General features: G+C 39.1%; 1 protein-coding gene across 2 annotated transcripts in view; it reads right to left on the bottom strand.

Annotated features, from left to right (window-relative positions):
- Positions 1–24,243, bottom strand: part of SUCLG2 (succinate-CoA ligase GDP-forming beta subunit) — a 283,115-nt gene that overhangs the window by 206,447 nt on the left and 52,425 nt on the right. For both annotated transcript variants that reach the window (XM_025377166.1, XM_025377168.1), the window contains exon 2: positions 21,215–21,356. In XM_025377166.1, the coding sequence (XP_025232951.1) occupies positions 21,215–21,356 (142 nt within the window). The remainder of the gene's footprint in view (positions 1–21,214; positions 21,357–24,243) is intronic.

Here is a 24,243-nt window from a genome sequence, read left to right as displayed (position 1 = left end):
CTTTCAAGAAGGTGTTTTAGTAATTTTATCAGAAATCTAACACATGAAACAATAAGTCAACACAACATTAGTGTCACACATCCAAAATGAGATTTTGATTTGTTAGTCTCCAACACATTACTTACATTACTATAAATCGCGTGAAGATGAAGACATTTGGCACCTAAGAATAGTTATGAAATACCCAACACCAAGAGCATGCCTGTATTTATGCTCAGAGCTCTCTTGGTTCTATATTTTTAGCAAAAGACATGAAACTTGATAGCTAAATATATGACCACTTTTTCACATTACTTGCCAGAAGCACCAATGTTTAAGTCTTCAAAATGTCTACAAAATATATTGGTGACATTCAACTACTCTAAGAGATGGGGTATGTACAGCAGGGGGATTCATTTAATATTGGCAAAATGATTACAATTTGGACAGGCTACTTTGAATTAACTGTTAAGTATTGAATTTGACCAGAAGTTTTCCTATCAATCCCTTGTTTAAAATTTCCAGTGAATTTCGCTGGAACAAAATCCAAGCCCCTTACAGGGCCTACAAGGCTCTGGTGACCTCTAAGACCCTGCCCATCCCTCTAACCCCATCTCCTTCCACTCCCTGACGCCATGCCTCCATGATCATCTTTCTAATCCTTGAAGTCACCAAGCTCCTGGCTATCACCCATGTGATCCACCCACTTGGAACACCCTTCCCTTAGATCTTCTTGCAGCTGTTGAGCATTCACATCTCGCATCACAATGTCATTTCCACAGGGAAGACTTCTCCCACCATTAGTCCCACCCTTAATTTTCCATGACTATCTCACTTCCCTCTTTTATATTATTCATAGCATTGCTAACTTGAGGACAATATATTGTAATTCTTTACATGGTTTTCTGTCTTCTCTCACTAGAATTCAAGGCCACTCCCAAGAGATGCCTTACTCCAGTTATATCTCCAGCACCAAGTACCTGTACATAATACATACTAAATGAAGGAACAAACTGTTTTTCACTAAACTGACTAATAATGCGATTGAAGTGGCCAAACAATCCAATGGAATCCAACTTGTATCTTGGATACCCCACTACTGGCCTCATAATTAGACTTAATCATGGAACGAGGTGATAAGTCCTCAAGGCCTAAGGGATTGTCCAGAGCCTATATATCCCCTCCCATGCACATCCCCAGAAGTCTACCAGAATGGCCCATTTTGGGCCTCTTCTCAAGATGGGGCCTTCTGAGGGAAGCATGTGCTGTCCTCTAATTACACTCCTATGCTCAAGGGTTGGCTGTGTGCAGGAGAGGCAGATGGACCTGAACACACATACTCATGAGGCACCTCACAATGCAGAATGAAGCTGGGGGTGGAAAGAGGAACCACAGGCTAGGGGGTGGTAATCCCTAATCCCTGTGCTGCATTTTCCTGCACTAAACTCCACAAAGTCTGGGAATGCAAAATGGAAGCCAGGCCTCACAGGTCACTCTGAAAGTATGTTTGTCAGGGCAAGACATTTTATTCAATTTCAGATATACTTTAGTCTACTTGATACAGTATTAGCTTGATTTATACATGCATTTATAAAATTTTGTATTTTGAACACATGGTGTATGGGCCTCTATTTGTACTCCTGCCTTTGGTCCCGTAAATGTTAGGGATGAGGCCTAACTGCTACTCTGAGAACTTGATCAAGTACCTCAGTTCACTGAGTCTGTTTCTTCATTTGAGAAAGAGAAATAATTCCTGTCCTGTCAACACCTTATATTATGTGAAGAACAATACATACAAATATAAAACATAATTGTAAAACATTTCTATTATGTTGTGTCCCACATACCTCCCTATGTATTCCAGCAAGTGAGAACCATGATAATTTCCATCACCAATTCCAAAGCAACTGTGGCTTTTGAGAAACTTTTGAACTAGACAGGTGATATGGTTTGGATGTTTGTCCCCTCCAAATCTCATGTTGAATTGTAATTCCCAGTGTTGGAGGTAGAAGCTGGTGGGAGGTGTTTGGGTCATGGAGGAAGATCCCTCATGAATGGCTTGATGCCCTCCTTGCAGACATGAGTGAGTTCTCCCTCTGCGTTCACGTGAGATCTGGTGTTTAAAAGACTATGGCACGTCCCACCTCCCACTCATGCTCCCTCTCTCACCATGTGACATGCCTACTCCTGCTTTGCCTTCTGCCATGATTCTAAGTTCCTTGAGGCCTTCCCAGAAGCTGAGCAGATGCTGGTACCATGCCTCTTGTACAGCCTGCAAAACCATGAGCCAATTAAACCTCTTTTCTTAATAAATTACCCAGCCTCAGCTATTTCTTTAAAACAACACAAGAACAGACTAACACAACAGGGTTTGGCTTTTCACTGCCTATTTTTTTAGTGTTAAGTACTCTACATTTCTTCTCCATTCTACAAAGTTTCACATCTTTCCAGAAGAAAAAGATGTCCAAGTGTCTAAGACTTTGGACATTAAGAGAGAGAGAGAGTTCTTTAACAAAATTTTTAAAGTAAAAATTTCAAAAAAAAAATCTTTTCTAATTATTTATAGTTGTAGAGAGGTGCCAACTAAAAAAATATCTCATCTCCTATTTAGCCTATTGAATACTGACCTGTTTTCCAGGAAAAGTACATAATATACACTAGTGCTATGCATTTATTGATCTCTAATCGGTTGCTGGGTTGAACTGAACAAGAAATATACCCCTGGGGCTGTTTTAGATCTCTCCAGCTGTCTGTCCAGAAGCCTTTCCTCCCATTCCAGAGAAAGGATGATCTCAGAGATTTAATAAATCAAGAGCACAAATAGTGCACACAAGGAAGCTAGGACAAACAAAGAGAAATGCAAAATGAGCTGGCAGGTGGGTTAGGGTATAGCAGTAGATGAAACAGACTCTGCAGGGCAAGGGAAAACAGAATGAGTTGGTTTTTGTTTTGTTTTGTTTTGTTTTTGAGACGGAGTCTCGCTCTGTCACCCAGGCTGGAGTACAGTGGTGCGATCTCGGCTCACTGCAACCACCACCTTCCAGGTTCAAGCGATTCTCTCGCCTCAGACTCCCAAGTAGCTGGGATTATAGGCGCTTGCCACCACAGCTGGCTGATTTTTGTATTTTTAGTAAAGACGGGGTTTTGCCATGTTGGCTAAGCTGGTCTCAAACTCCTGACCTCAGGTGATCCGCCTGCCTCGGCCTCCCAAAGTGCTGGGATTACAGGCATGAGCCACCACGCCCAGCCAGAATGAGTTTTCAATGGACTGAGATTGAAAAAAATCAAAACCCCTTTTCACAACTGATATGGTTTGGCTGTGTCCCCATCCAAATCTCAACTTGAATTGTATTTCCCAGAATTTCCAGTGTTGTGGGAGGGACCGAGGAGAGGTAATTGAATCATGGGGGCCAGTCTTTCCCATGCTATTCTTGTAATAGTAAGTCTCATCAGATCTGACGGGTTTATCAGGGGTTTCCGCTTTTGCTTCTTCCTCATTTTTCTCTTGCTGCCGCCATGTAAGAAGTGCCTTTCACCTCCAGCCATGTTTCTGAGACCTCCCCAGCCATGTGGAACTGTAAGTCCAATTAAATCTTTTTTTCTTCCCAGTCTCGGGTATGTCTTTATCAGCGGACTAACACAACAATACATTAGATCTACCACATGGAGTACACTAGTCACTGTAGAAAAATCATAAACCGCCTAAAAATAAACAACAGAAATCTGTATCACATTCCCCTTTAGAGTTCATCATATCAGAACTTTCCAATTTTCTATATAATTAAATAGTTTTACCTTGTCTCTGAAGTCTACAAATCAAATAAATGCAGCAGGAAACCTACCTGTAAATAATAACAGCAATAATAATAAAGGATTTAACATTTATTGTCTTTTTTGTTGATTGACTGATTTCCATACACTGATCTGAGTTATCGCTGTTAATTTAATGAGGACTCAGCAACAATCTGATTCAAGAAATATGATTAGTTCCTTTTGTAGATGGGGAAACTAAGACACAGGAAAGTTAAGAAGCTTGCCCAAGATCTCATGTGGGAAAATTAAAAGAAAAGTATTTAGACTCCAGAAGGTCTGGCTTTATAGAGGTAGCCAATGGTTCACATGTAAGGGACACAGTGAAGAACTGCCAGGAACTTGACACTTGATCAGCCAGCCCTTCAACAAATCTGTGTTCATCATTATCACACTCAAGGGTGCAAGGAAAAACAAACAACACAAATAAAGCTAATGTGAATCCAGGCCTGGAAACTCACTATCCTAGCAGAGAAGGAAGAAGATCATACTGATAAGACCTTACGGAGCAGCTTCGTATACAATCTCTCATATGATATCGCTTCACAATATCCCTGAATTGTTATTCCCAGTTCATAGAGAAAGAAACAGAGACCAAATATGCCAAGCAAGTTATTCAAGGTTACAAAAGTATTTAGCGGCATTCCCCATATATGAACGGTGTTAATTCAATATTAATTCAACCAGCATCCCCAAATAGTCTGGAGAATAGGTCCTCCTTGTTATTCAAGACATCAATTCAATGAGTGGGAAAGGAAATTGGTAATATCTAATCATAAGCATATGTAACTCCCACATCCTCCAAAAAAAAATACTGAATATCAAAGCCATAGCTCAAATCCAGACGTTCTAAATCCTATTCAAATATTGTTTCTACCACACCAGGTGCACTGTCAACCCACAATACTGTATAGAAAAACCCATGATGCAATTGTAAACTGTAAATCCTGATGGGTTAGGCCTTGACAAATCAAAATGAAGAAAATACACTCATTTCCCAATGTTCATGGCTTCCTTGTTTACTATAGAAGCAAACCACTATGATGAACCTAGGTAGTCAATGAAGACTATTAGGAAAATTACCTTTGTTAGTGACAACCATTCTTCTGATACAATTTGTGTACATTACTATAGTCCAGGTGGATACACGGCAACCTCCACGTTTATTCCACCAATTCCTTTAACATGGTTTTAAAGATAAATACCACATTACATGTCTATAATATATAATGTATTTTCAAATAGTGGCTTGTTATTATATTCTTGCAATAATAATTAAAAGTTGTTCTTCTACCCTATAGGATATTTGCATCATCATACTCCAGCAAATAGCATATTCAATTGGTCTAACACATCCTCAATGCCTTTCTTCATCTACCACATCCCAAACATCAACGAGTCCTGAGCTGTCCATCCAAAACACATCCCAAAGACATCTGCTCCACCACATCTCCTGTGTAAACCTCTCATTCACACCACCATCTTCTCTCACTTGGAAGACCATAACGACAGTTGATCTCTTTCTCACTTCTCCTGCAGCCCCATTAATCCATTTACCACAGGACAGTCCATAGGGTGACCGACTCATCCTGGTTTGCCTTAGGCTTTCTCAGTTTTAGCACTGAAAGTCCCATGTTCAGGAAACTCCTCATTTTTGAGCAATCAAGAGCAGTTGGTCACCCCAGACTACAGTGAACTTTTTATAAGATAGATAAGATCAGGTCATTGCAGAAATCACTAGCCACAATTCCTCATCTCTCCCTGGATCCCTTTTCCAAGTGACCATGCAGTTCTTCCCACTAGAGGTCTTGACCCCTTGTCTTTGGATTCCAACAATGGGCTATTAGCAGATGTGATACAGCAAGGAGCTTGAAACACACTTGCAGATGGGCTTGCTCTCTTGCATTCTAATGGCCACTTCCTTGTGAAAACTACACCCACACCTAGCCCACAAGTCCAAGAAGGATGAGAGGCACATGGTGCAGGCCTGGATCCAACCTGCAGCTTGCAGTCAAGCCCAAAGAGGGCCATCTCAACCCACTAATATGCAGACACTTGAGCAAGAACAAATGACTCCCTGAGTTTGGGGATGGTTTGCTATCTAGCATTATCGAGGCAATACCTAACTGACATGGATTTCATCCAAACTTTTTAGTAGCTTCCCGTTTCACTTAAGAGTAAAATCAAATATACTTACCTGAGCACAAAGCCTTATATGATCTGGGCTCTAACCCATTTGCCAGACCTCACCATACTATCCTTTTCTCAACTTCATTCTCACTGATCTCCTTTCTGTTTATCAAATTCATAAAGCTGTTTCTAGTTCAGGATATTGGCCTCTCCTGTCACCTGTGCTTGAAACACTTTCATCCCAGTTCTCATGACTGGCTCCTTTTCATCCTCACAGGCCAGCTTAAAAATCACCTCCTCAGAGAAGCCTTCCTTGACTATCCTAAGTCCTAGATGATTTAATAACATGAAACCTGTGTATTTCTGTCACAGTATTTCTCACAATCTGTCAATTATTTGCTAATTTGTTTGCTTATACTCTGCATCCTCACCAAGCTCAAATATTCAAACTATCTTCTGCATATGTTAGTGGATACCAATTGAATGGTACCCAAAGGCTCAGAAAATCCCTTAGCCTGGTACCTTCTGGTGTGATGGGTAGAAGATATTTATTATTGAAAACAGACTGAAAATCAGTAAGACAGTAAAGCTATAGATGACTTTTAGCAATCATTGATATTGTTTTAAATTAAAAGTTCAAAAGGGATTTGATTTTTTAAGAGTTAGCTGGATATAACTTTTTTAAAACCAGAAAGAATTACACCAGATTTTTAGTTGTATCAGTCTTTCCAAATGAAATAATACCTCAAAATCAGACTCCAGTAACAATACCCCCTCCCCCTCCCAAAAAAAAAATACTTTGCTTAAGTCAAAGGAAGCTGAACAAATAAAAATTTGTTTGATGTGGTATGAAATCACAAGCCTTTAGTGACAGAAGTTAAGAATAGAAGCAATGAAAGTATCATTCTCTATCATTAGTTACAGTTCCATACTACTGGTCATGTGGAAAATTTTAGCTATCCACTTCTTCAGGGACTTCAATGTTCACAAAAGACCCCTTTAAATTCCAACCACTGTGAAGTTAAAAGGCAGTGAATAGTGAAAGTAGCTGTGTTTCTATATTGAGAATACCTTTGTAATGTGAAACACAACAGACCAGTTCCTTGTTCAGCTAAAGGGGGCTGCTTGCAGTATTCAAGACAGAGGCGAGGAGGCACCAGGGCTCCTGAGAGTTTTGACTAATAAAACCACCCCAAGAAGGGAAGACATAGAATGTCAGCCAGGCCTCAAGCAGGAAAGGAGTGCCGGGGTGGGAGTCTGCCCAGTCTAGGGAGTTTTGAACTTCGGGAGAAAGAGGGTGTGAAGAAATGGCTCTGCATCCTAAGTGAAGGTAAGCAACCTCATGAACATGGCTCCGGACGCTGGAGGCCCTGGTCCCTGGACTTTGGGCTTGGAAGCAAAGGCCACTGACTGTTTCTCTATCACTCTGAGAAGCTCCATTGTGCCTGGGCCTCTTAGATGATTATTTTATAAACTATGGATTAGGACAATGGCATATCTCAGAAAAGGCACATGAGGATTCAGTGAGATAAAGCAGGATAAACACTTAACAGTGTTTATTATAGATACACTGAGTTTTCAAAACATTTCAGCCATTGTATTTTCTACCACCTAGCACACACACCAGATCAATATTTGATGAGAGCATAAGTAAATGAAAGTCTAAGGTTTTGTTGAAATGTGCTCTTTGTCTTGAAAAGGAAAAGAATTGCATAAAGGTAAAACAAGATGAATGTGTCTCCTAAGACACCACGATGGCAGATCTGAACATTCTAGTCATGAGAAAATCATTCCATTTTGTAAATGTACCATTGGCATTCTGGTGTATACATCATTCTCATAGGCTTGGTTGATGAACATCCAACTTCCTTAGTTTGATGAACTCTGGGTGGGTACCCATAAGTTTCCTGACCGAAAAGGCAAGGAATGGTTTGGTTTACTTAAAGTAGTACTCCTTGACCGGTTGTCTATAGGATCTATCTCAGAAAGCAGCCATCTATACTTCCATCAGGAAACACACCTCTCTCTTACCCTTAACACAAGTAATTAGCTTTACACACAAACAGTAAGACGACCACAGTTACTACTTCTCTGTTTAAAGCTAGAACTGCCAACTTCTTGCTAATCATTTTGAAAGATAAATTTCATGAGAGCCAAGGAGAAAGAAAGAAAGTTAAGGACAAGGTTTCTACTTTGGGTCAGAGAAACACTCTGTTTGTTAAATGTATTATATTTAATAATGAGTCAGAAAGGGAAAGTAGTTTTCGTCTCTTCCAAGAAGGCTTCCCTGGCCACCCAGCATCTACAGTGGAATAGGCATCCCTTTTCCCTGGGTGCCCATGATATCTGGGCACACCTTTACTATCCCTGTATCCCTATGGGTTTACACATCTGTCTCTCTACCAAGCAGTGAACATCTTGGAAGCACCAACCATTTGTAGTCATCCTTGTGCCCAACCAACCTCGGTACCTGATCATTTCAGGTACTCAATAACTGTTAAATGAATTAATGTCCCATTGGAAAGGGGTTACTTAAATCACAGGGGGTTTTGAGCCCTCTCATGTTTTCCTTATAGTCCCCTCACTTATAATACACACAACTCTGGCAAGGATGGAGAGCTACTGTCTAATCCTGAGGAATATTGATTTATTTTTCCAGAAGTAGGGGAGGCAGTGACAAAAATGGCATTGAGATGAGTATATTTGGGACACCTTTAAACTGAAATGAGCACATATCCAAAGATCCTATAACTGAAAGCAGAGCTCATCAATGTAAATAGAACAAAAAGCTACTATGGACCAGGGACTTTTGTTAACATGACCTGCCAGGGATCAGAGAGAACCCACAGAAGGTGAAGCTGTCTTTGTCTAAGGAGATTCATTCCTAGTAATACCAGACCTAACCATCCCCACATTTCAACTAAGGCTGTTCTGTGGCATCAGACAGGAGGACCAGCCTGAAGAGAACCCTGGACACGAGGATGGCAACAGGCAAAGCCACCGAGTTGATATGTCCCTTCATAATTTCCCAACTTCCCACCATTGTCTATAGGGCTGCTGCTTCCTTAGTTTTACCTTCTCCCTTAAACAAAGCTTACAAACATGACCCAATGACATTAGAGAAAAGCCATTGGGCATGCACACCAGAAGTCCTGCTTGGCAACTTTTAGCCTAGATGGAGGGTTCCTGGACGTCTTTGTTCTCTTATTAACTCTTCAATTCAGTAACCACTTACGGAATTCATACTATGGTCCAGGTACTAGGAATGCAAAGGTGAATGGGAAACTTTTAGCCCTAGAACAAATCCAGCCTTGTCCTCCCTATCTGTTTCTGTACCCGACTCCCAGTAGTCATCCCAAACTGTCTGGAAGGCCCTTTCTTCTCTTGCTCATCCTTCATTTAAAAGCTGCATGAATTGATGGAATAATATTTAAAGCTCTCATCTTTGGCCGGGTGCAGTGGCGCACGTCTGTGGTCCCAGCACTTTGGGAGGCCAAGGCGGGCAGATCACATGGTCAGGAGTTCAAGACCAGCCTGGCCAATATGGTAAAACTCCGTCTCTACTAAAAATAGAAAAATTAGCCAGGCATGGTGGCGGGTGCCTGTAGTCCCAGCTACCCAGGAGGCTGAGGGAGGAGAATCGCTTTAACCCGGAAGGCAGAGGCTTCAGTGAGCCAAGATCGTGCCCCTGAATTCCAGCCTGGGCAACAGAGTGAGACTCCATCTGAAAAAAACAAAAACGAAAAACAAAACAAACAAAAAAAACCTCTCATTTTCTTTTCCTTCTGTGTTTTTTTTTTTTTTGGAGATGGAGTCTTTTTTTTTGGAGATGGAGTCGCCCAGAGTGGAGTGCAGTGGCACGATCTCGGCTCACTGCAAGCTCTGCCTCCCAGGTTCCAGCAATTCTCCTGCCTCAGCCTCCTGAGTAGCTGGGACTACAGGCGCAAGCTGCCACACACAGCTAATTTTTTGAATTTTAGTACAGACAGGGTTTCATCGTGTTGCCCAGGCTGGTCTCAAACTCCTGAACTCAGGCAATATGCCCGCCTCAGCCTCCCAAAGTGCTAGGATTACAGGTGTTAGCCACCGTGCCCAGCCAAAACTCTCATTGTCTTTCCTACAAAGCAGGCTTCCTGTTAACGACAGCTGCTATCAAAGAGTCATCCTTAATCTTATTCAGGTAACCACAAACTTTGTTCTTTAAATGGAGACAACTTTGAGAGTAAAAGGGATTTGCAGTTAATAATAGTTCTGGAGTACCAGATGTATTCAAGTCTGTCCCAAGCAAACCAATAGGGATGATCACCTATACTTAGAGACAGAAATTCTAAGCTTAAATGCCAGATGAATCTTGAAGCCTGTCCAGATTTCCGGAAACACCTATGCTTTATTTTGTATATGAAAAGTATCATGTGAAAGGTCACCTCACAACTATGTCATAAGGAATGTGCTTCCTCTTTCTGGGTACAGAGGCAACAGGTTAAATTTCAGCCCCTGCACCACCCAGCGTATGCTGTGATGTGGAACACACTACTTACCATAACAGCAAAAAGCACATCATCTACTGATGTTTCCTATGAGCCAGACACTGTTTAGGCCTAGATCACTCCTCCTATCAAAGCCATGAGTAGACACTACTGACATCCCATATTTTATAGATGAGGAAATGGAGCCTTCGAGAAGTTACAACACAGTTAAAAAGGAGTGGCACTATGCTTCAAACTAAGGCAGTCTCTTCCAGAGCCCACCTTCTTAAATACTACCGCAGTACCTTCTCAAAGACATCACTGAAGAGGTGATGATTAAGTTGAGCCACAAAAACTGGGAGATCATGACAATGATAATGATCTTAACTATCCATTATTGGAAACTTTAGAGTATGCAACTCTGCTAAACCTTATGCATGGCATGATCTCATTTTACTCTCCTGGCTCTCCTAGGAAGCAATATTACTAAGCCCGTTTTACAGATGACGAAACTGAGGATTCTAGAGGCTAAGTAACTTGCCTAGGGTTGTGCAGCTATCATGGAGCAAATGCAGGATTTGAATTCAAGGCAAACTCCAGAGTCATCTTCACCATGTCAGAAGGTGCACTATGGAAGAAAGAATATGGATGAAGGCAGGAAGGAAACTGATGTGGCCACACGCTGGGAAACAGGCATAAAGAGAGGACAGTGAGGGAAAGATAAATTGTGACTGTGTCATGCACAGCTGACTGTGTATGCCACAGTGAGTTAAAACTGAATCCACTAAACAAGGAACAGTAGTAAGAGATTCTGAGCAAGAGTGTCTCAAAGGGATCCAGGTTTTCTCGTGTTTATGATGTTAATGGACAGGTTATTTATAAAGAAAATATATATTTATGTAAAGTTGTTTTTCAGTGCTACATCTAGCACCTGATGACTCTGGGAACAATTTGATTTTTGCATATCAAATACTTTTAGCACTGTTATTTTTCCCCTGTTATCCACATCCCATCTGTTTCCTCTTCCCCATACTGAAGTGACTGGTATATTTGCTCAAATAAAAGCCTGAAGACAAAAAAAAAAAATTCTAATACTTGGCTCACATTTAATTTGAGAGAAATAACAGACTCCCAAATCTCTTAGCTTGTTCCATGTTGAATGAAAGAAAAAAAATTACATAATTGAGATAGCTTGTTTACTTACCCAATTTTCATCCTAAGGTAGATCAAGTAATATAACTCTTTTAAACCTTCTCAATTCATTTCCTGACTTTTTTGTCTGTAGCCTAGAAAACTCAAGTGAAGCCTTAGTACTATTTGTGAACATCTGTTAAATATTGCCAATGCCTGTTACAACCACCTTGGGGAATAGCGTAGCATCTTAAAAGCATACTTCCATATGTAATACTTATTCTGTTGCAATGTAAAGAAAGTATGATTCTCATTTTCTTTAAAAATTATGCAACATTTGACTTACATGCTCATCTACCTAGAAAATATCAACCAACAGCATACGAGTCATTATATATTCATTATCAAGTTATCTGACAAGTTGTATAAAAAATATAGCTTCACACTTGGGTGTTATTGAAAAGTATTGAAAATTTTTATTTTTATCTGCTGTTGATGTTTTTAATAGTTGTTTTGTATTTCGTTTACGATAGCTCAAAACACTGGCTCTGTTCAATCCAAAAAAGAAGAAAAAAAGAAAGAGAACTTGGTGAGTGCCTCATTTGTGTGAAACATGTGTTTCATTTATCTTGGTTGCTATCTCAATCATTCCTTGAAGTACGTATTGTCCCCTATTTTATAGTCAAGTAAATTGTGGTTTAGGGTAATCAGTCAAAGTAGAGCTGGAGTGGGAGCTCTGTTCTGACTGTATAGCCCATGTTTCTTCTAAGCCTTGAAGCAAGAGACAAACGTTTTCAAGATTCCAAACACTACTTTCAGAAGCAACTGCTACATGATCATCAAGCCCATTCTTCCTTTTCCTAAGCATGGATTGAAACTGTATTTCCCAGCCACCCTTGAAGTTGGTTGAGATCATGCGATCACTTTTAGCTGAAATGATATAGTCCATGCAAATTCCTACATGCAATCCTCCATGGTTGTTTTGCCTTTTGAGTGGTTGGAATGGGCATACTTTCCAGGTCATCTTTGGGAGCCATGTGTGGAAGACAGTGGAATAAAAAACAAAAGGAGCCTAGGTTCCTGCAGCAGACCAAGAACATCATGCTAGATGTTTATGTGAATAAGAAATAAATCCTTCTTGCACCAGGCTACTGGGAATGGGGTAGCTTATGTGCTTCAGATGCTAGCATTACCTAATATGCCAGTACAGAGAAAAACAATCCAAAAATAGCTACAAGACGAAATAATGCAATCTAGAGATTATCATAAAACCTTAAAATAATATTTTGGAAAAAAAAATTTAATATTTAGACAATGTTCATTTTATAATATAGAATTTTAAAACAAAAATTATAAACAAAACTGTACTTAGTACCTTACCATATTTAGAAACAAGTTCATTCTCTCTCAATTATGTCATATACATATGTACACAGAAATTAATATTGCTGAATGAAGGCATGCATAAGAAAAATGAAAGAAAATATGTTAATATTAGTACAAGTTTCCTCTAAGTAATGAGATTAGAAGATATTTTTTACTTCTTTGTACTTTCCTATATTTTCCAATATCAAAATAATGAGCACGTTCCTTTGATAATCAGAAAAGATTTGTGTAATTATGTTTAAGATTTCTTTAAAAGGGGCAATCCACCCAGACAGATTACAGCAGTGAGGTCCTATGTCATTTACTCTAGGTAAAGTTTTTCTGCATTTATAGCCCATAAAGTATCCTCTGAACTTTCAAAACTGCCAAACTTTACACTGGGGTGAGTCAAAGGCCCCAGGGAATAATATTTCATGGGAAAGTCCTGGAAGATGAGACCATATGCCAACATAACTTCTTTGTCCATTCTCAATGAGGTAGCTTTAAAAAAACAAGTCAGCCAGGCCTATAATCTTCCCACCTTGAGCTCCCAAAAGCCAGCAATTTGGGAGGCCAAGGTGGGAAGATCACTTGAGGCCAGGAGTTTGAGACAATCCTGGGCAACATGGTGAAACTTCGTGTCTATTAAAAATATAAAAATTAGCTGGGCATAGTGGTGCACACCTGTAATCCCAGATACTCAGGGTGCTAAGGCATGAGAATTGCCTGAACCCAGGAGGCAGAGGTTGCAGTGAGCTAAGATAGCACCCCCTAACTCCAGCTGGGGCAACAGAAAGAAACTGTGTCTCAAAAAATTACAAATTAAAAAAATAAGAATAAACACAAGATAATACATAACTCCATTAATGACACACTGAAAAGACAGAAAGTAAAATTATGTTAGTTACTGTGGATACACAATCATGGGCATGAAGAGATCTGGTGATACTCAGTACCAGTCATTAAACGAAAGTCTTTCCCTTTGGTTTAGATGAAGATTCCAGGAGATAATATTTGTGAAATGCTCAGCACAATACTAGGCACATGGTAAAGGCCCAAAGCTTAAATGCCACCACTATTATTTTTATTGGTTAAACTGTAAGAAGAATTAATGCTTGCTTTAGTAGACTGTTAAAATTGAAGTTAAGGCATTGAGTTTCAAAGTACTGTTCTCATTTGTTTCTTAGGAAACTGAAAGGAAGCTACATGTACACGCCCATAAAGCCTGCCTGCCCACAACCCGCCTTGATCTCTCCCTTCACTCTGCAGGTATCCTGCTGCTTCTATTCAGTGAATACCACAAGACGCTTAGGGAAAAGATATTCTAGCACAGAGAAATTCTAAGGAGATGACCAGAGAAGACCATTTATATTTGCAGACTTAGGAAGAAGAAAAAATAACATTTTATAAAAGTGGGATCTCTTTGCAAAAATACATACAATAGAAAAATGTCATTAAAAGCTACAACTTGTTGAATGGGATATCCTCTTTATAAATACAGTTAGGGAAAACCATCAATTTCATTTCAGGTGCTCCTTTAAGGAGCATTTGCAAGTGAGCATGAGCAAGTGAACATTTTCTGAATAACAATATTTATTTGTGAGCATCTACTGTCTTTGAGGACCTATGAGAAGCACTCTATCTGGATGAGACCAGGTTCTTAGCAGCAAGCAACAGAAATTAACTCTAGGTGAAATAAGCATGAACTAAATTACAAAAAAGAAATTGGAAGGCTCACATAATCACCAAGAAGTCAGGAGAATCAGACTTAAAAAATGGGAAGGAAGCAAAGAGGCCAACAGCAGCCAGGAACGCAATCAAACCACACCACAGAAACCATCTATCTCGTGAGGACACCACTGTTATTCCTAGAAAGCAGATACCACTTCAACCTCTGATGGACCACATATGCCATTACCCTAGGAGCAGCTTTATATTATTGACTCCAAAGGCAAAATAATGGGCAGCTGATATGTTGGTAAAATGAAAACTTACTTCACAAAAATCAATGTTATCCTTGTCTGTCATTATAAGACAAAAATGACCATCATCTCAACAAAAAGGATATTAAGATCTTTTTGCAAGATCCTAACCACATGTGATAGGACAAAGCCACGACAATCAAAGAAGCTTGCAATGTATTTAATTGCCTATGGGATTAATAGTACATGTCAATCAGTAGCGAATGGGCAGCAATTCCTTTTTTACATAAAATACAATTCCTTAATGGTGTTAAGTAATTCACCAGGCTTTAGGACGCGATTACATAAAACCAAAAGAGCAAGTTATCATATTGACGAATGGAAACATGTTATAGCTGAAAGCAATCAAAAACTAGCCAAGTTCAATAAAAGCTCCTTATCTCCATTTTAGGATGCATGTCATTAGCTCAGAGAAGATTAATTTCTCCATTCATAGTTCAATTTTCTTTCCTGACAAAAAATAAAAATGTGAGTTTTTGAAATGCAATTTTCTTGCTTAATCAAATGGCAAGAGTCTCATGTCAACATGCATGGAATAATTAATAAATTGTGGAGATTCTAAAAACTGAAAGGTACTAGTCCTAGACACAATTCATCTAAGTTTATATACCAATGCTTTTTTAAGACAGGTCTTTCCAGTGATATGAGAGACACAATCCTTCATTCACCTTCAAAGAGAACTGAAAAGGTAACATGAAGATCAGTCATTCACACAGTAGGTATTCTGTAATGATCTGCTGGCTGTATTCATTAATTTAATCCATAAGAGAAGAAAAGTATGTACTTAATAAGCCTCCTAAGAAAATTGTATGCAACATAAACAACTCCTCCTTTAAAGCGTGATTATAAAAGGTGGCTCCGAAAAATGGTAGCAGCAATGAATATTATCCACACATTAAAAACTTAATTCAAACTAAATTTGCTCTCTCAGATATGAATCCATTTTCTATGCAAGAAAATGAGGATCTCACTCAATATCTTACCATTAGGAACAATGTTTCAGAAACAAAATGTTTGCATTACCCATTTTAAACAAATGTTCAAATTAACAAGCTTTCCATAACTACACAGCAAAAGGTTCTATTTGCTCAGAGATAAAACCAAATGAATCATTAAGAAAATATCTGCAGATTACACAGTTTCTATATATTGCACCTTAAAACCTGCCTGTCTAGTTTTAATCCAATCTTCTAATTTGATTAATATGTATTTTCCATCTTTAAAATGCTGACCCACACATAAAAATTTCCCAAGAATATCATCACCAAGTTAGCAAAAAGGAAAATGCCAGGGGAGATTTAATCTAATCTGACTGGATTAAAATCCCATCATCTTTGTCAATTAGCTCTATAATCTTGGCATGTTTTTTTAACTTTATCTTGCCTGTTTCCTTGCTTGTAAAATGACATAAGCAATGACTGAATTTGGCAACCAACTGAATATAATAGACATGAGAGATATTAAGGATGCAGAGCTATTTCAGCTGGCTAAGCAGGGTGGTGAGAAGAGGAAGAGAAGGTTTGGAGCAACCAAGAGATGACAAGTTCCATTTGGGTCAAGTGTGCCAAAGACACCCATGAACAAGTGGTCAACAGACAAGTAGGAATGCAGGTTCAGGCACAAAGAAAGAGACAATTCACACAGAGGTCACCCTGGAAATCACAGATATGATTAACATCACATTTATTTTCAAAATATTTTATAAAATGTCATTTCAAAACACATCAAAATATGAATAAAGTAGAAAGGTAAGCAAATACCTTTCAATTATTTACAAATCTTTCTAATTAAAATATGAACTCTCCTAACACATGATTAGCAGGATAATTATTATGATGTCTCTGATCTCTCTGTGAGTTAGAATCACAACAGTAATGAACCTCCCGGAATTTGCTGCCATTGACGATGACGACGATGATGATGATGATGATGATGATGATGATGATGATGATGATGATGATTGATGACAGCAATAAAATCTTATATAGCACTTTCTGAATGTTAAACACATTATCATTCTAGGCAATTTTCTCCCATGACAGTATCGTAATTATAGGGTGAAGGTCCCATTTTTTCAGTACAATCAGGAAGATGTGTGCAAAATCCAGTTTTAATCTTAACCTCAAATCTATTTGCTAAAATTTCAATTGTGCTCTTGGTTCTGTCAATCTTGTGGTGACAAGAATGTAAATACTCTGAATTTTTGCCAGATTCTTCTTGTTTTGCTCTCTCCAGCTAATCTCAGTGATGTGCACACAATTTTTATATTTATGATCAACTCATTTCACTTTTAACCAACTAGAATTGGTTCCATATCCTCTTCTAATGCTATAAATTTCCCCTTAGACCAAAACGATTCAACAACAGAAATCAGAGGAGTCCTTCCTTCTACCAAAACTACTCACTGAGTACAGGAAGGATTACTCATTCATTCACCAAATAAGGAGCTTGAATTTTCCAAATTGCTGTTTAGCCCTAGACAGGAACAGGCCCTCTGTTGGCCATACCACCTTAAGGAGCATCACAGATATGCACAGGTGAAACCTGCGTGCACACACAATCACACGCTCCTATATGCACACATACACAACCATGCATCATTCTCCATTCCTTTATCCAGTTTGATTTTGTCAATCCTTTTATCATTCTCAACCCTTTATCCAGTTTGTATTTCTTGAAAGCATACCTGAAGAACTAATTTTCTTTTACTTAAAATTGCTTTATTGTCTCTTTTTTTTCCCTCCCTTGTCCCAGCTCCAGCATGTCAATGCAACACTGCTCATTTCTCCAGAGCAGAAATTCTATTGAAAGCATGACACAACCAGGTGCAATGGCTCTCGGCTGTAATCCCAGCACTTCGAGAGGCTGAGGCAGGAGGATCACTTGAGGCCAAACTGGGCAACACAGAGAGACCCCATCTCTACAAAAAATAAAGATATAAAAATTAGCCAGGTATGGTGGTGTGCGCCTGTAGTCCTAGCTACTGTGGAGGCTGACGTGGGAGGATCAGTCAAGCCCAGGAGTTGGAGATTGCGGTGAACTATGATTATACCACTGCACTCCAGCCTGGGTGATAGAGTGAGACCCTGTCTCTAAAAGAAGTCAAAAATAAATACAAATAAAAATAAAAAGCATAGTATACAATCCCCAACCACAATACAATGGCTAAATGTTCATAAAACAAACCCATAACTAAGAAGTCAATTAGTTCACTAAGTACATATCTCCAGGAATATCTCAAAGAGATTAGCTGTTATGCCTAAGAGAGGTGAGGGGAGTAATCAACTGGCTTCCAGAATTATCTTAAAAAACTTAGTTATACCTGTAATGCTAGTGCTTCAAAGAAAATAACGGGGAAATAAGATCAAAGACCAACTTGAACTTTACATTTCTTTGCTCTCACTTCCCAATCCCCAAACCACAAGAGTATAAAACAAAAATGATCCTTTCTTACGAAAAGGCTGGAATACAGTACTAACCTTTACTGAGTTTATTATCACAGTTCACTGAGGAGCTCTCATCCAGGTTTAGATCTAATTTTACTGGGATTTTTTCATGGTAAAAACCAATCTTGATAGTTTTTAAAAATGAAATTAATTTTCATTTATTAAAATATAAGTCACTTCAATTTCTACATTTAATCTGAAAATTACAAATTAATTTTATTTCTAGAACGTAAATTCTATGAAGAAAAAGGGTTTGCCTGTCTTCCACAGCTGTGTCCACAGTGCCTAGTACATGGTTGACTCTCAATAAATATTTGTTCCAGAAAAGAACACATATACATTTCAACTGACATAACATAGAGAGGGTCTGGTGTATTAGCATCTGGAAGAATGTCAAAAAGTTCAAAGAACAACAATTACTAGCTGAAGTACCTATGCACTTACTCTTAAAAGAGCATAGAAAATCAGAAAATTGAAATATGGAGAGTGCCTCTATCTTACACTCTCAACCTTTGCTACTGATCCCTGGATAAAACTAAGTTGTTACTCACAATTCTTTATTTTTAGTGGGAAACAACTGCATTCCCAAGGCTGAAGGATGCACATGCAAATCCTTCTGGTGTCCATATCTGCACTGTGCTACATGGTAGCCACTAGCCACATAAGTCTCTTGAGCACCTGAAATGTGACTGGTCTGAAATGAGATGTGCTGGAAGCATAGAATTCTAACCAGGTTGCCGAAGATCGGGACAAAGAAATGAACACAAAATATCCCGTTGGTAACTCCATTAATTCCATGCTGAAATGATGTTGTTTTAGATATACTGGAGTACACAGAATGTATTATGAACATTAATTTTACCCATTTATTTTTCATTTTTTTAATGTGACTGTTAGAAAACTTTAAAATACTTATGTGGCTCACATTATACTCCTACTAGACAGTGGCAATCCAGACTGATACCTAGAGAGTCTGTATGCCACACAGAGGGGGATGCTCACTGAAAGGCAGAGAGCAGGACCTGATCTCTAATATCTGGATCTGTAAGTAGGAAAACTGGCTAGATGTTCTACCACACAACAATCTCCCTTTGATATGGTTTGGCTGTCCACACCCTAATCTCACCATGAATTGTAATAATCCCCACATGTCAAGGGTGGGGCCAGGTGGAGATAACTGAATCACTGGGGCAGTTTTCCCCATACTGTTCTAATGGTAGTGAGTAAGTCTCACGAGATCTAACGGTTTTATAAATGGGAGTTCCCCTGCACGAGTTCTTGTCTGCCACCATGTAAGACATTCCTTTGCTCTTCCTTTGTCTTCCACTATGATTGTGAGGTCTTCCCAGCCATGTGGAACTGTGAGTCCACTAAACCTCTTTCCTTTATAAATTACCCAGTCTAAGGAATGTCTTTATTAGAAGGATGAGAATAGACTAATACACTCTTAAAGACTCCTAATAGCATTGAGAAATAAGTACTATTAGCTTTGGCCTACAGATAAAGAAACTGAGGCAAGGACGGAAAAGGTATTTCTGCAAAATTACAAAGCTGGTAAAAGGGAGGGCAAAACACTGAAGCAAAGTTAGCTTGATTTTAAAGTCATGCTCTTGCCTTTGGTCTCCTCCAGTCACTCAGATGGTGCTCTCCCCATGTTCTAAGGGACTTAAAGAAGGATGTCAACAACTGATTCATCCTGCAATGAATGGCTTCTCAAGCCCTTCAGCCATGTTTCTCCCAGCCACTAACCCACAGCTGACAAAACTGGGTGAAATAGTGACTAAAACCTCTGAAAAACTACCGTGGAGCAACATTCCATGTGCTGCTATCTCATGTAAAAATAAATTTTTCCTAAATTGATGATTTTTGCTTCTTTAAATTGCAGTTATCATTTCCTTTGTTAGTTAACATGGATCACAATTTCCTTTTGTGTCATCAAATATTGTTGAAGGCTTCCATCCATTCCCTCCACACATTATTGAACCATGCTCCACTGTTGCATGATTCTTCATTTCAAAAAGAGCTGGGATGAAAACACCTTCATGCTCATACTGTAAGAATTTCTGAGGATACACCCTCCCTAAGGGATACTGAAAAGAAAGGGAAGTTGTCTGTTGTTCTAAAATTTTTTTTTTTTTTTAAAGAGATAGGGTCTCACTCTGTCACCCAGGCTAGAGTATATTAGTGTGATCATAGCCCACTGCAATCTCAAACTCCTGGGCTCAAGTGATCCTCCTGCCTAGGCATCCAAAGTAGCTAGGACTACAGACATATACCACCATACTAGGCTAATTTTTTTAGTTTTTGTATAAATGGGTTCTGCTATGTTGCCCAGGCTGGTCTCAAACTCCTGGACTCAAGTGATCCTCCCTCCTCAGCCTCTCAAAGTACTGAGATTATAGGCATGAGCCACCCCACAGAGCCTGTTCTAAGGTTTTTGACACTTAGGCCAAGTGCCTCCAGTGGGTGATCCTGGCGGAACTGAGGACACAGAGGTGCCTGTGAATCTCATGCAGCATGGGTTAGGCAGGGCCCGGTCTAGAGGAAACCTCTAGGTGCACCAGGAAAGAAGGGCTCTATTCTCCTACACCCAGGCCATCACATTGAAGGATGTTCTGTGATTCCACATCTCCTCCCAGGTCAGCAGGACTGAAGATTCAAGGGACAAAGCTCTGAAAGCAGACCCCTCCCCTCATCCTGCAGTCACCACGTGATTCCTGCACACTTACACACATGTACACGAGGCAATCTGGACTTTTTTGTTTTTGCAATTTTAAGTTCTCCCCTGTATCTGTCCCTCTCAGTTTAACCCACAACAACAACAAAAAATTAACTAGTGGGAAACCGCTACCTGTGAATTCACTGATTTGGGCAAGTGTATTTCACCCATTATGAATAAGCTTACTTAGTCTCTTAGCAGCCTCAAGAGCTTCATTCGCAGTGTCTGCTACAAAGAATCTTTGAACTCTCACTCCGTTGTCAGACATCAGTTTCTTGCTCTGGTATTCCTGCAGGTTCAGCCATCTTCTGGAGGTTAATTGAACTGCCTACAGAAATTGAAGGAGAGAGGTAAGAACACTCATTAATAGCAAGAAAAATAAAAGTCAACCTATATGGCCAGGCTTAGAGGTAATGTCGACTGGCAATCAGCAACCCAGAATTGAGAGAAGCAAAAGCAAAAAAAAAAAAAAAAAAAAAATCCACTTAAATTCATGCTTAATTATTTTTTAACAAAAATTGTTAAGGACAACTATACACACACAAATGAATGCATGTTTTTTAAAAATGCTGAAAGCTGAGTGAGGTCTGTGATCTAGTTAATAATATTACATAAATATCAATTTCCTGCTTTTGATATTGTACCACAACTACACGAGGTGTCAAAATTAGGGGAAGCTGGATGAAGGGTACATGGAGCTGCTGTACTATTTTTGCAACTTCCCGTGAGTCTACAAGTATTTCACAATAAGTTACTTTAAAAACTGTTAAGGACTGTATTATATGGATATGGCTCCCCACCTCTCACCCCAAATAAATAAAGAGCATAGCATTATTTTAATAACTGTATATAGATTGTTAATCATTGTAAGGTTTTTCAGGAAATTTGTTTAAACACTCTGAAGTCACTGGGCCACAGACTAATTCATTTCTTTACCATAGTTTTTAACAGAGTCTAGGTAGGGCCATTGTGTGTTTAACGAGATTATCTCTTTCATGCGCCAAGGTTGAGTGCAATAACCTGAAAGATTCACCATTAATTAAACTAGTTCCTAAACTGCAACTTGTGTATTAAAGGAATCTCGGCTTAAGTTTCAAGTAGAAGTGGTTTTCCAACATGCACTACGTGTTTTTATCTGCGTTAAAAGGACATAGTCAAAGGACACAATAACATGAACAAATAAATTCTTTACATTTTATCCAATATCAACAGTATTCCCTACCAAATCCATAAGCCCCATTTTTAAAAGGAAAAAAAAAAAAAAAGGAAAAATGAATACACTTAATGTAAGCTCCTTTCCATCCATGAGTCCTAGGCAAAGGAAACACTACTCACAAGAGGTAGGATGACAATATCATTAATGCACAAACCAAAACATCAATCACGCAACTGGATCACAAGACTGGTAGTACATGGACATCACCTGACACAATCCCTACTGGCTTCTGTCCATGGCTTTGGTGGATGTCCAAGGCAGTGTCACACAGACCATAAAAGTGAGGCCCACAGGGCTTCATCACATGGAGCCATTACCTTTCAGGACATCTACTGTGTCCTTACAATGTCATTTTCTTCTGGTATCCCCATGCTATGATGTACTCATGGAGCTCTTTTGAAATAGGGTGATTCAAAGCTCTAGAACCCCACAACTAGACTGTGTTCTACTAAAGGGTAGAAAGTGTGCCTTAAACTTCTCTGTATCTCTATGAAGAAGGTGACAGTGCTTGACATATGAAAGACACCCAAAAAAATGCCACTTAGATGGCCAAATGAATCAACCCTGCCTTTTGTCTCCTGATACAGACAACTTTTCATTCCCAAAACTGGCCACCTCTAAAAATAAAAAAGTACAAGTTAGTCCTTAAGACCTGAAATAAACATAATACAATGTATACACAGTGGTAAAAAAAATTCAAATTTCAACATGATAAAGCCTAAAGATAGCTCTCTGTTCTGTCCTTGTAGCTGCTGGTAATGATGGTTTGGTTTTGTTTTTAACATTGAAGTGGCCTATACTTCTTCTTTAGAAATAAATAATACTGGGATAAACATAAATTGCCAGACAAGCAATGCTCACATCATTTACTATATATTATTTTTTAACTATACATTATTTCTTAATCTTACTTTTTAAGTCTTGATGAAACATTAGTAATTTGAAAAACACAAACTTCTGTAAATGAACATACTCAAAGGCTTTATAGTCTTAATAGCGTGTTATATAACATACAAAGAAAAATACAAGTTTAAGGCATTTAGCGAAAAAGCTCCTTAGTGAAAGAAAACATTAAACATTAGCTGTGTGCTATTATCTAGGACCACTCTTAAAAGGCAAATGGGAACAATCAATAGATTATGTCTACGTTGACGTACCAATTTAAAGCCATTAACCAAAGAAGAAAAAATATAGTTTGAAAAGAGCATTTGAGGGAGACTAAAAACAGCCACAATGTGGTTGTGGTCAATTCCTTTTCATCAGAACACTTGCCGTATTAATTTTAGATATGTTAATGCAATCTGCTGAAAACTAATTGCAATTGATCCAGAGGCCAGCTTCACAGACATATAACATATATTGACTGTTTCCACACTGACTCAAATGAAAGCCAGCTTAAAGTCTGTTGCTCTTAAATTGAAAACCAGGACAGTAAGCACAGTTCCAAAACCACTGATGACACCCAGCTATCAGTCCACAAAGGAATTCTTTTACAGAATAATCACCTATTTTTGTCAATCCAAAACTTGGAAGAGTAGGACCCTGACTGGCTCTAAAACTTCAAGACAACTCCACTTACTAAGAATTTGTAGCTGGGTGTGGGCAGGTGCAGTCGTTCACACCTGTAATCCCAATATCTTGAGAGACTGGCGCAGGAAGATTGCTTGAGCCCAGTAGTTCAAGACCAGCCTGGCCAACATAGTGAGACCCTGCCTCTACACAAGGTAAAAACATTAGCTGGGTGTGGTGGTGCATGCCCATAGTCCCAGCTAATTGGGTGGCTGCGGCTGGAGGATAACTTGAGCCTGTAGGCTGAGGCTGCAGTGAGCTATGATTGTGCCACTGCACTCCAGCCTGGGTGACAGAGAGAGACTCAGTCTCAAAAAAAAAAAAATCATAATTGTGATAAATCTACAGAAAAATAATTTATGTTTACTTCTGCATTTTCAGTTGTAAAAAAGGGTGAGGAGAAATCTGCTATGCAAATGGATGGTAGAAA

Source organism: Theropithecus gelada, chromosome 2, assembly GCF_003255815.1.
Source record: "Theropithecus gelada isolate Dixy chromosome 2, Tgel_1.0, whole genome shotgun sequence".
NCBI lineage: Eukaryota > Metazoa > Chordata > Mammalia > Primates > Cercopithecidae > Theropithecus > Theropithecus gelada.
This window is presented reverse-complemented; position numbering and strand designations above follow the sequence as displayed.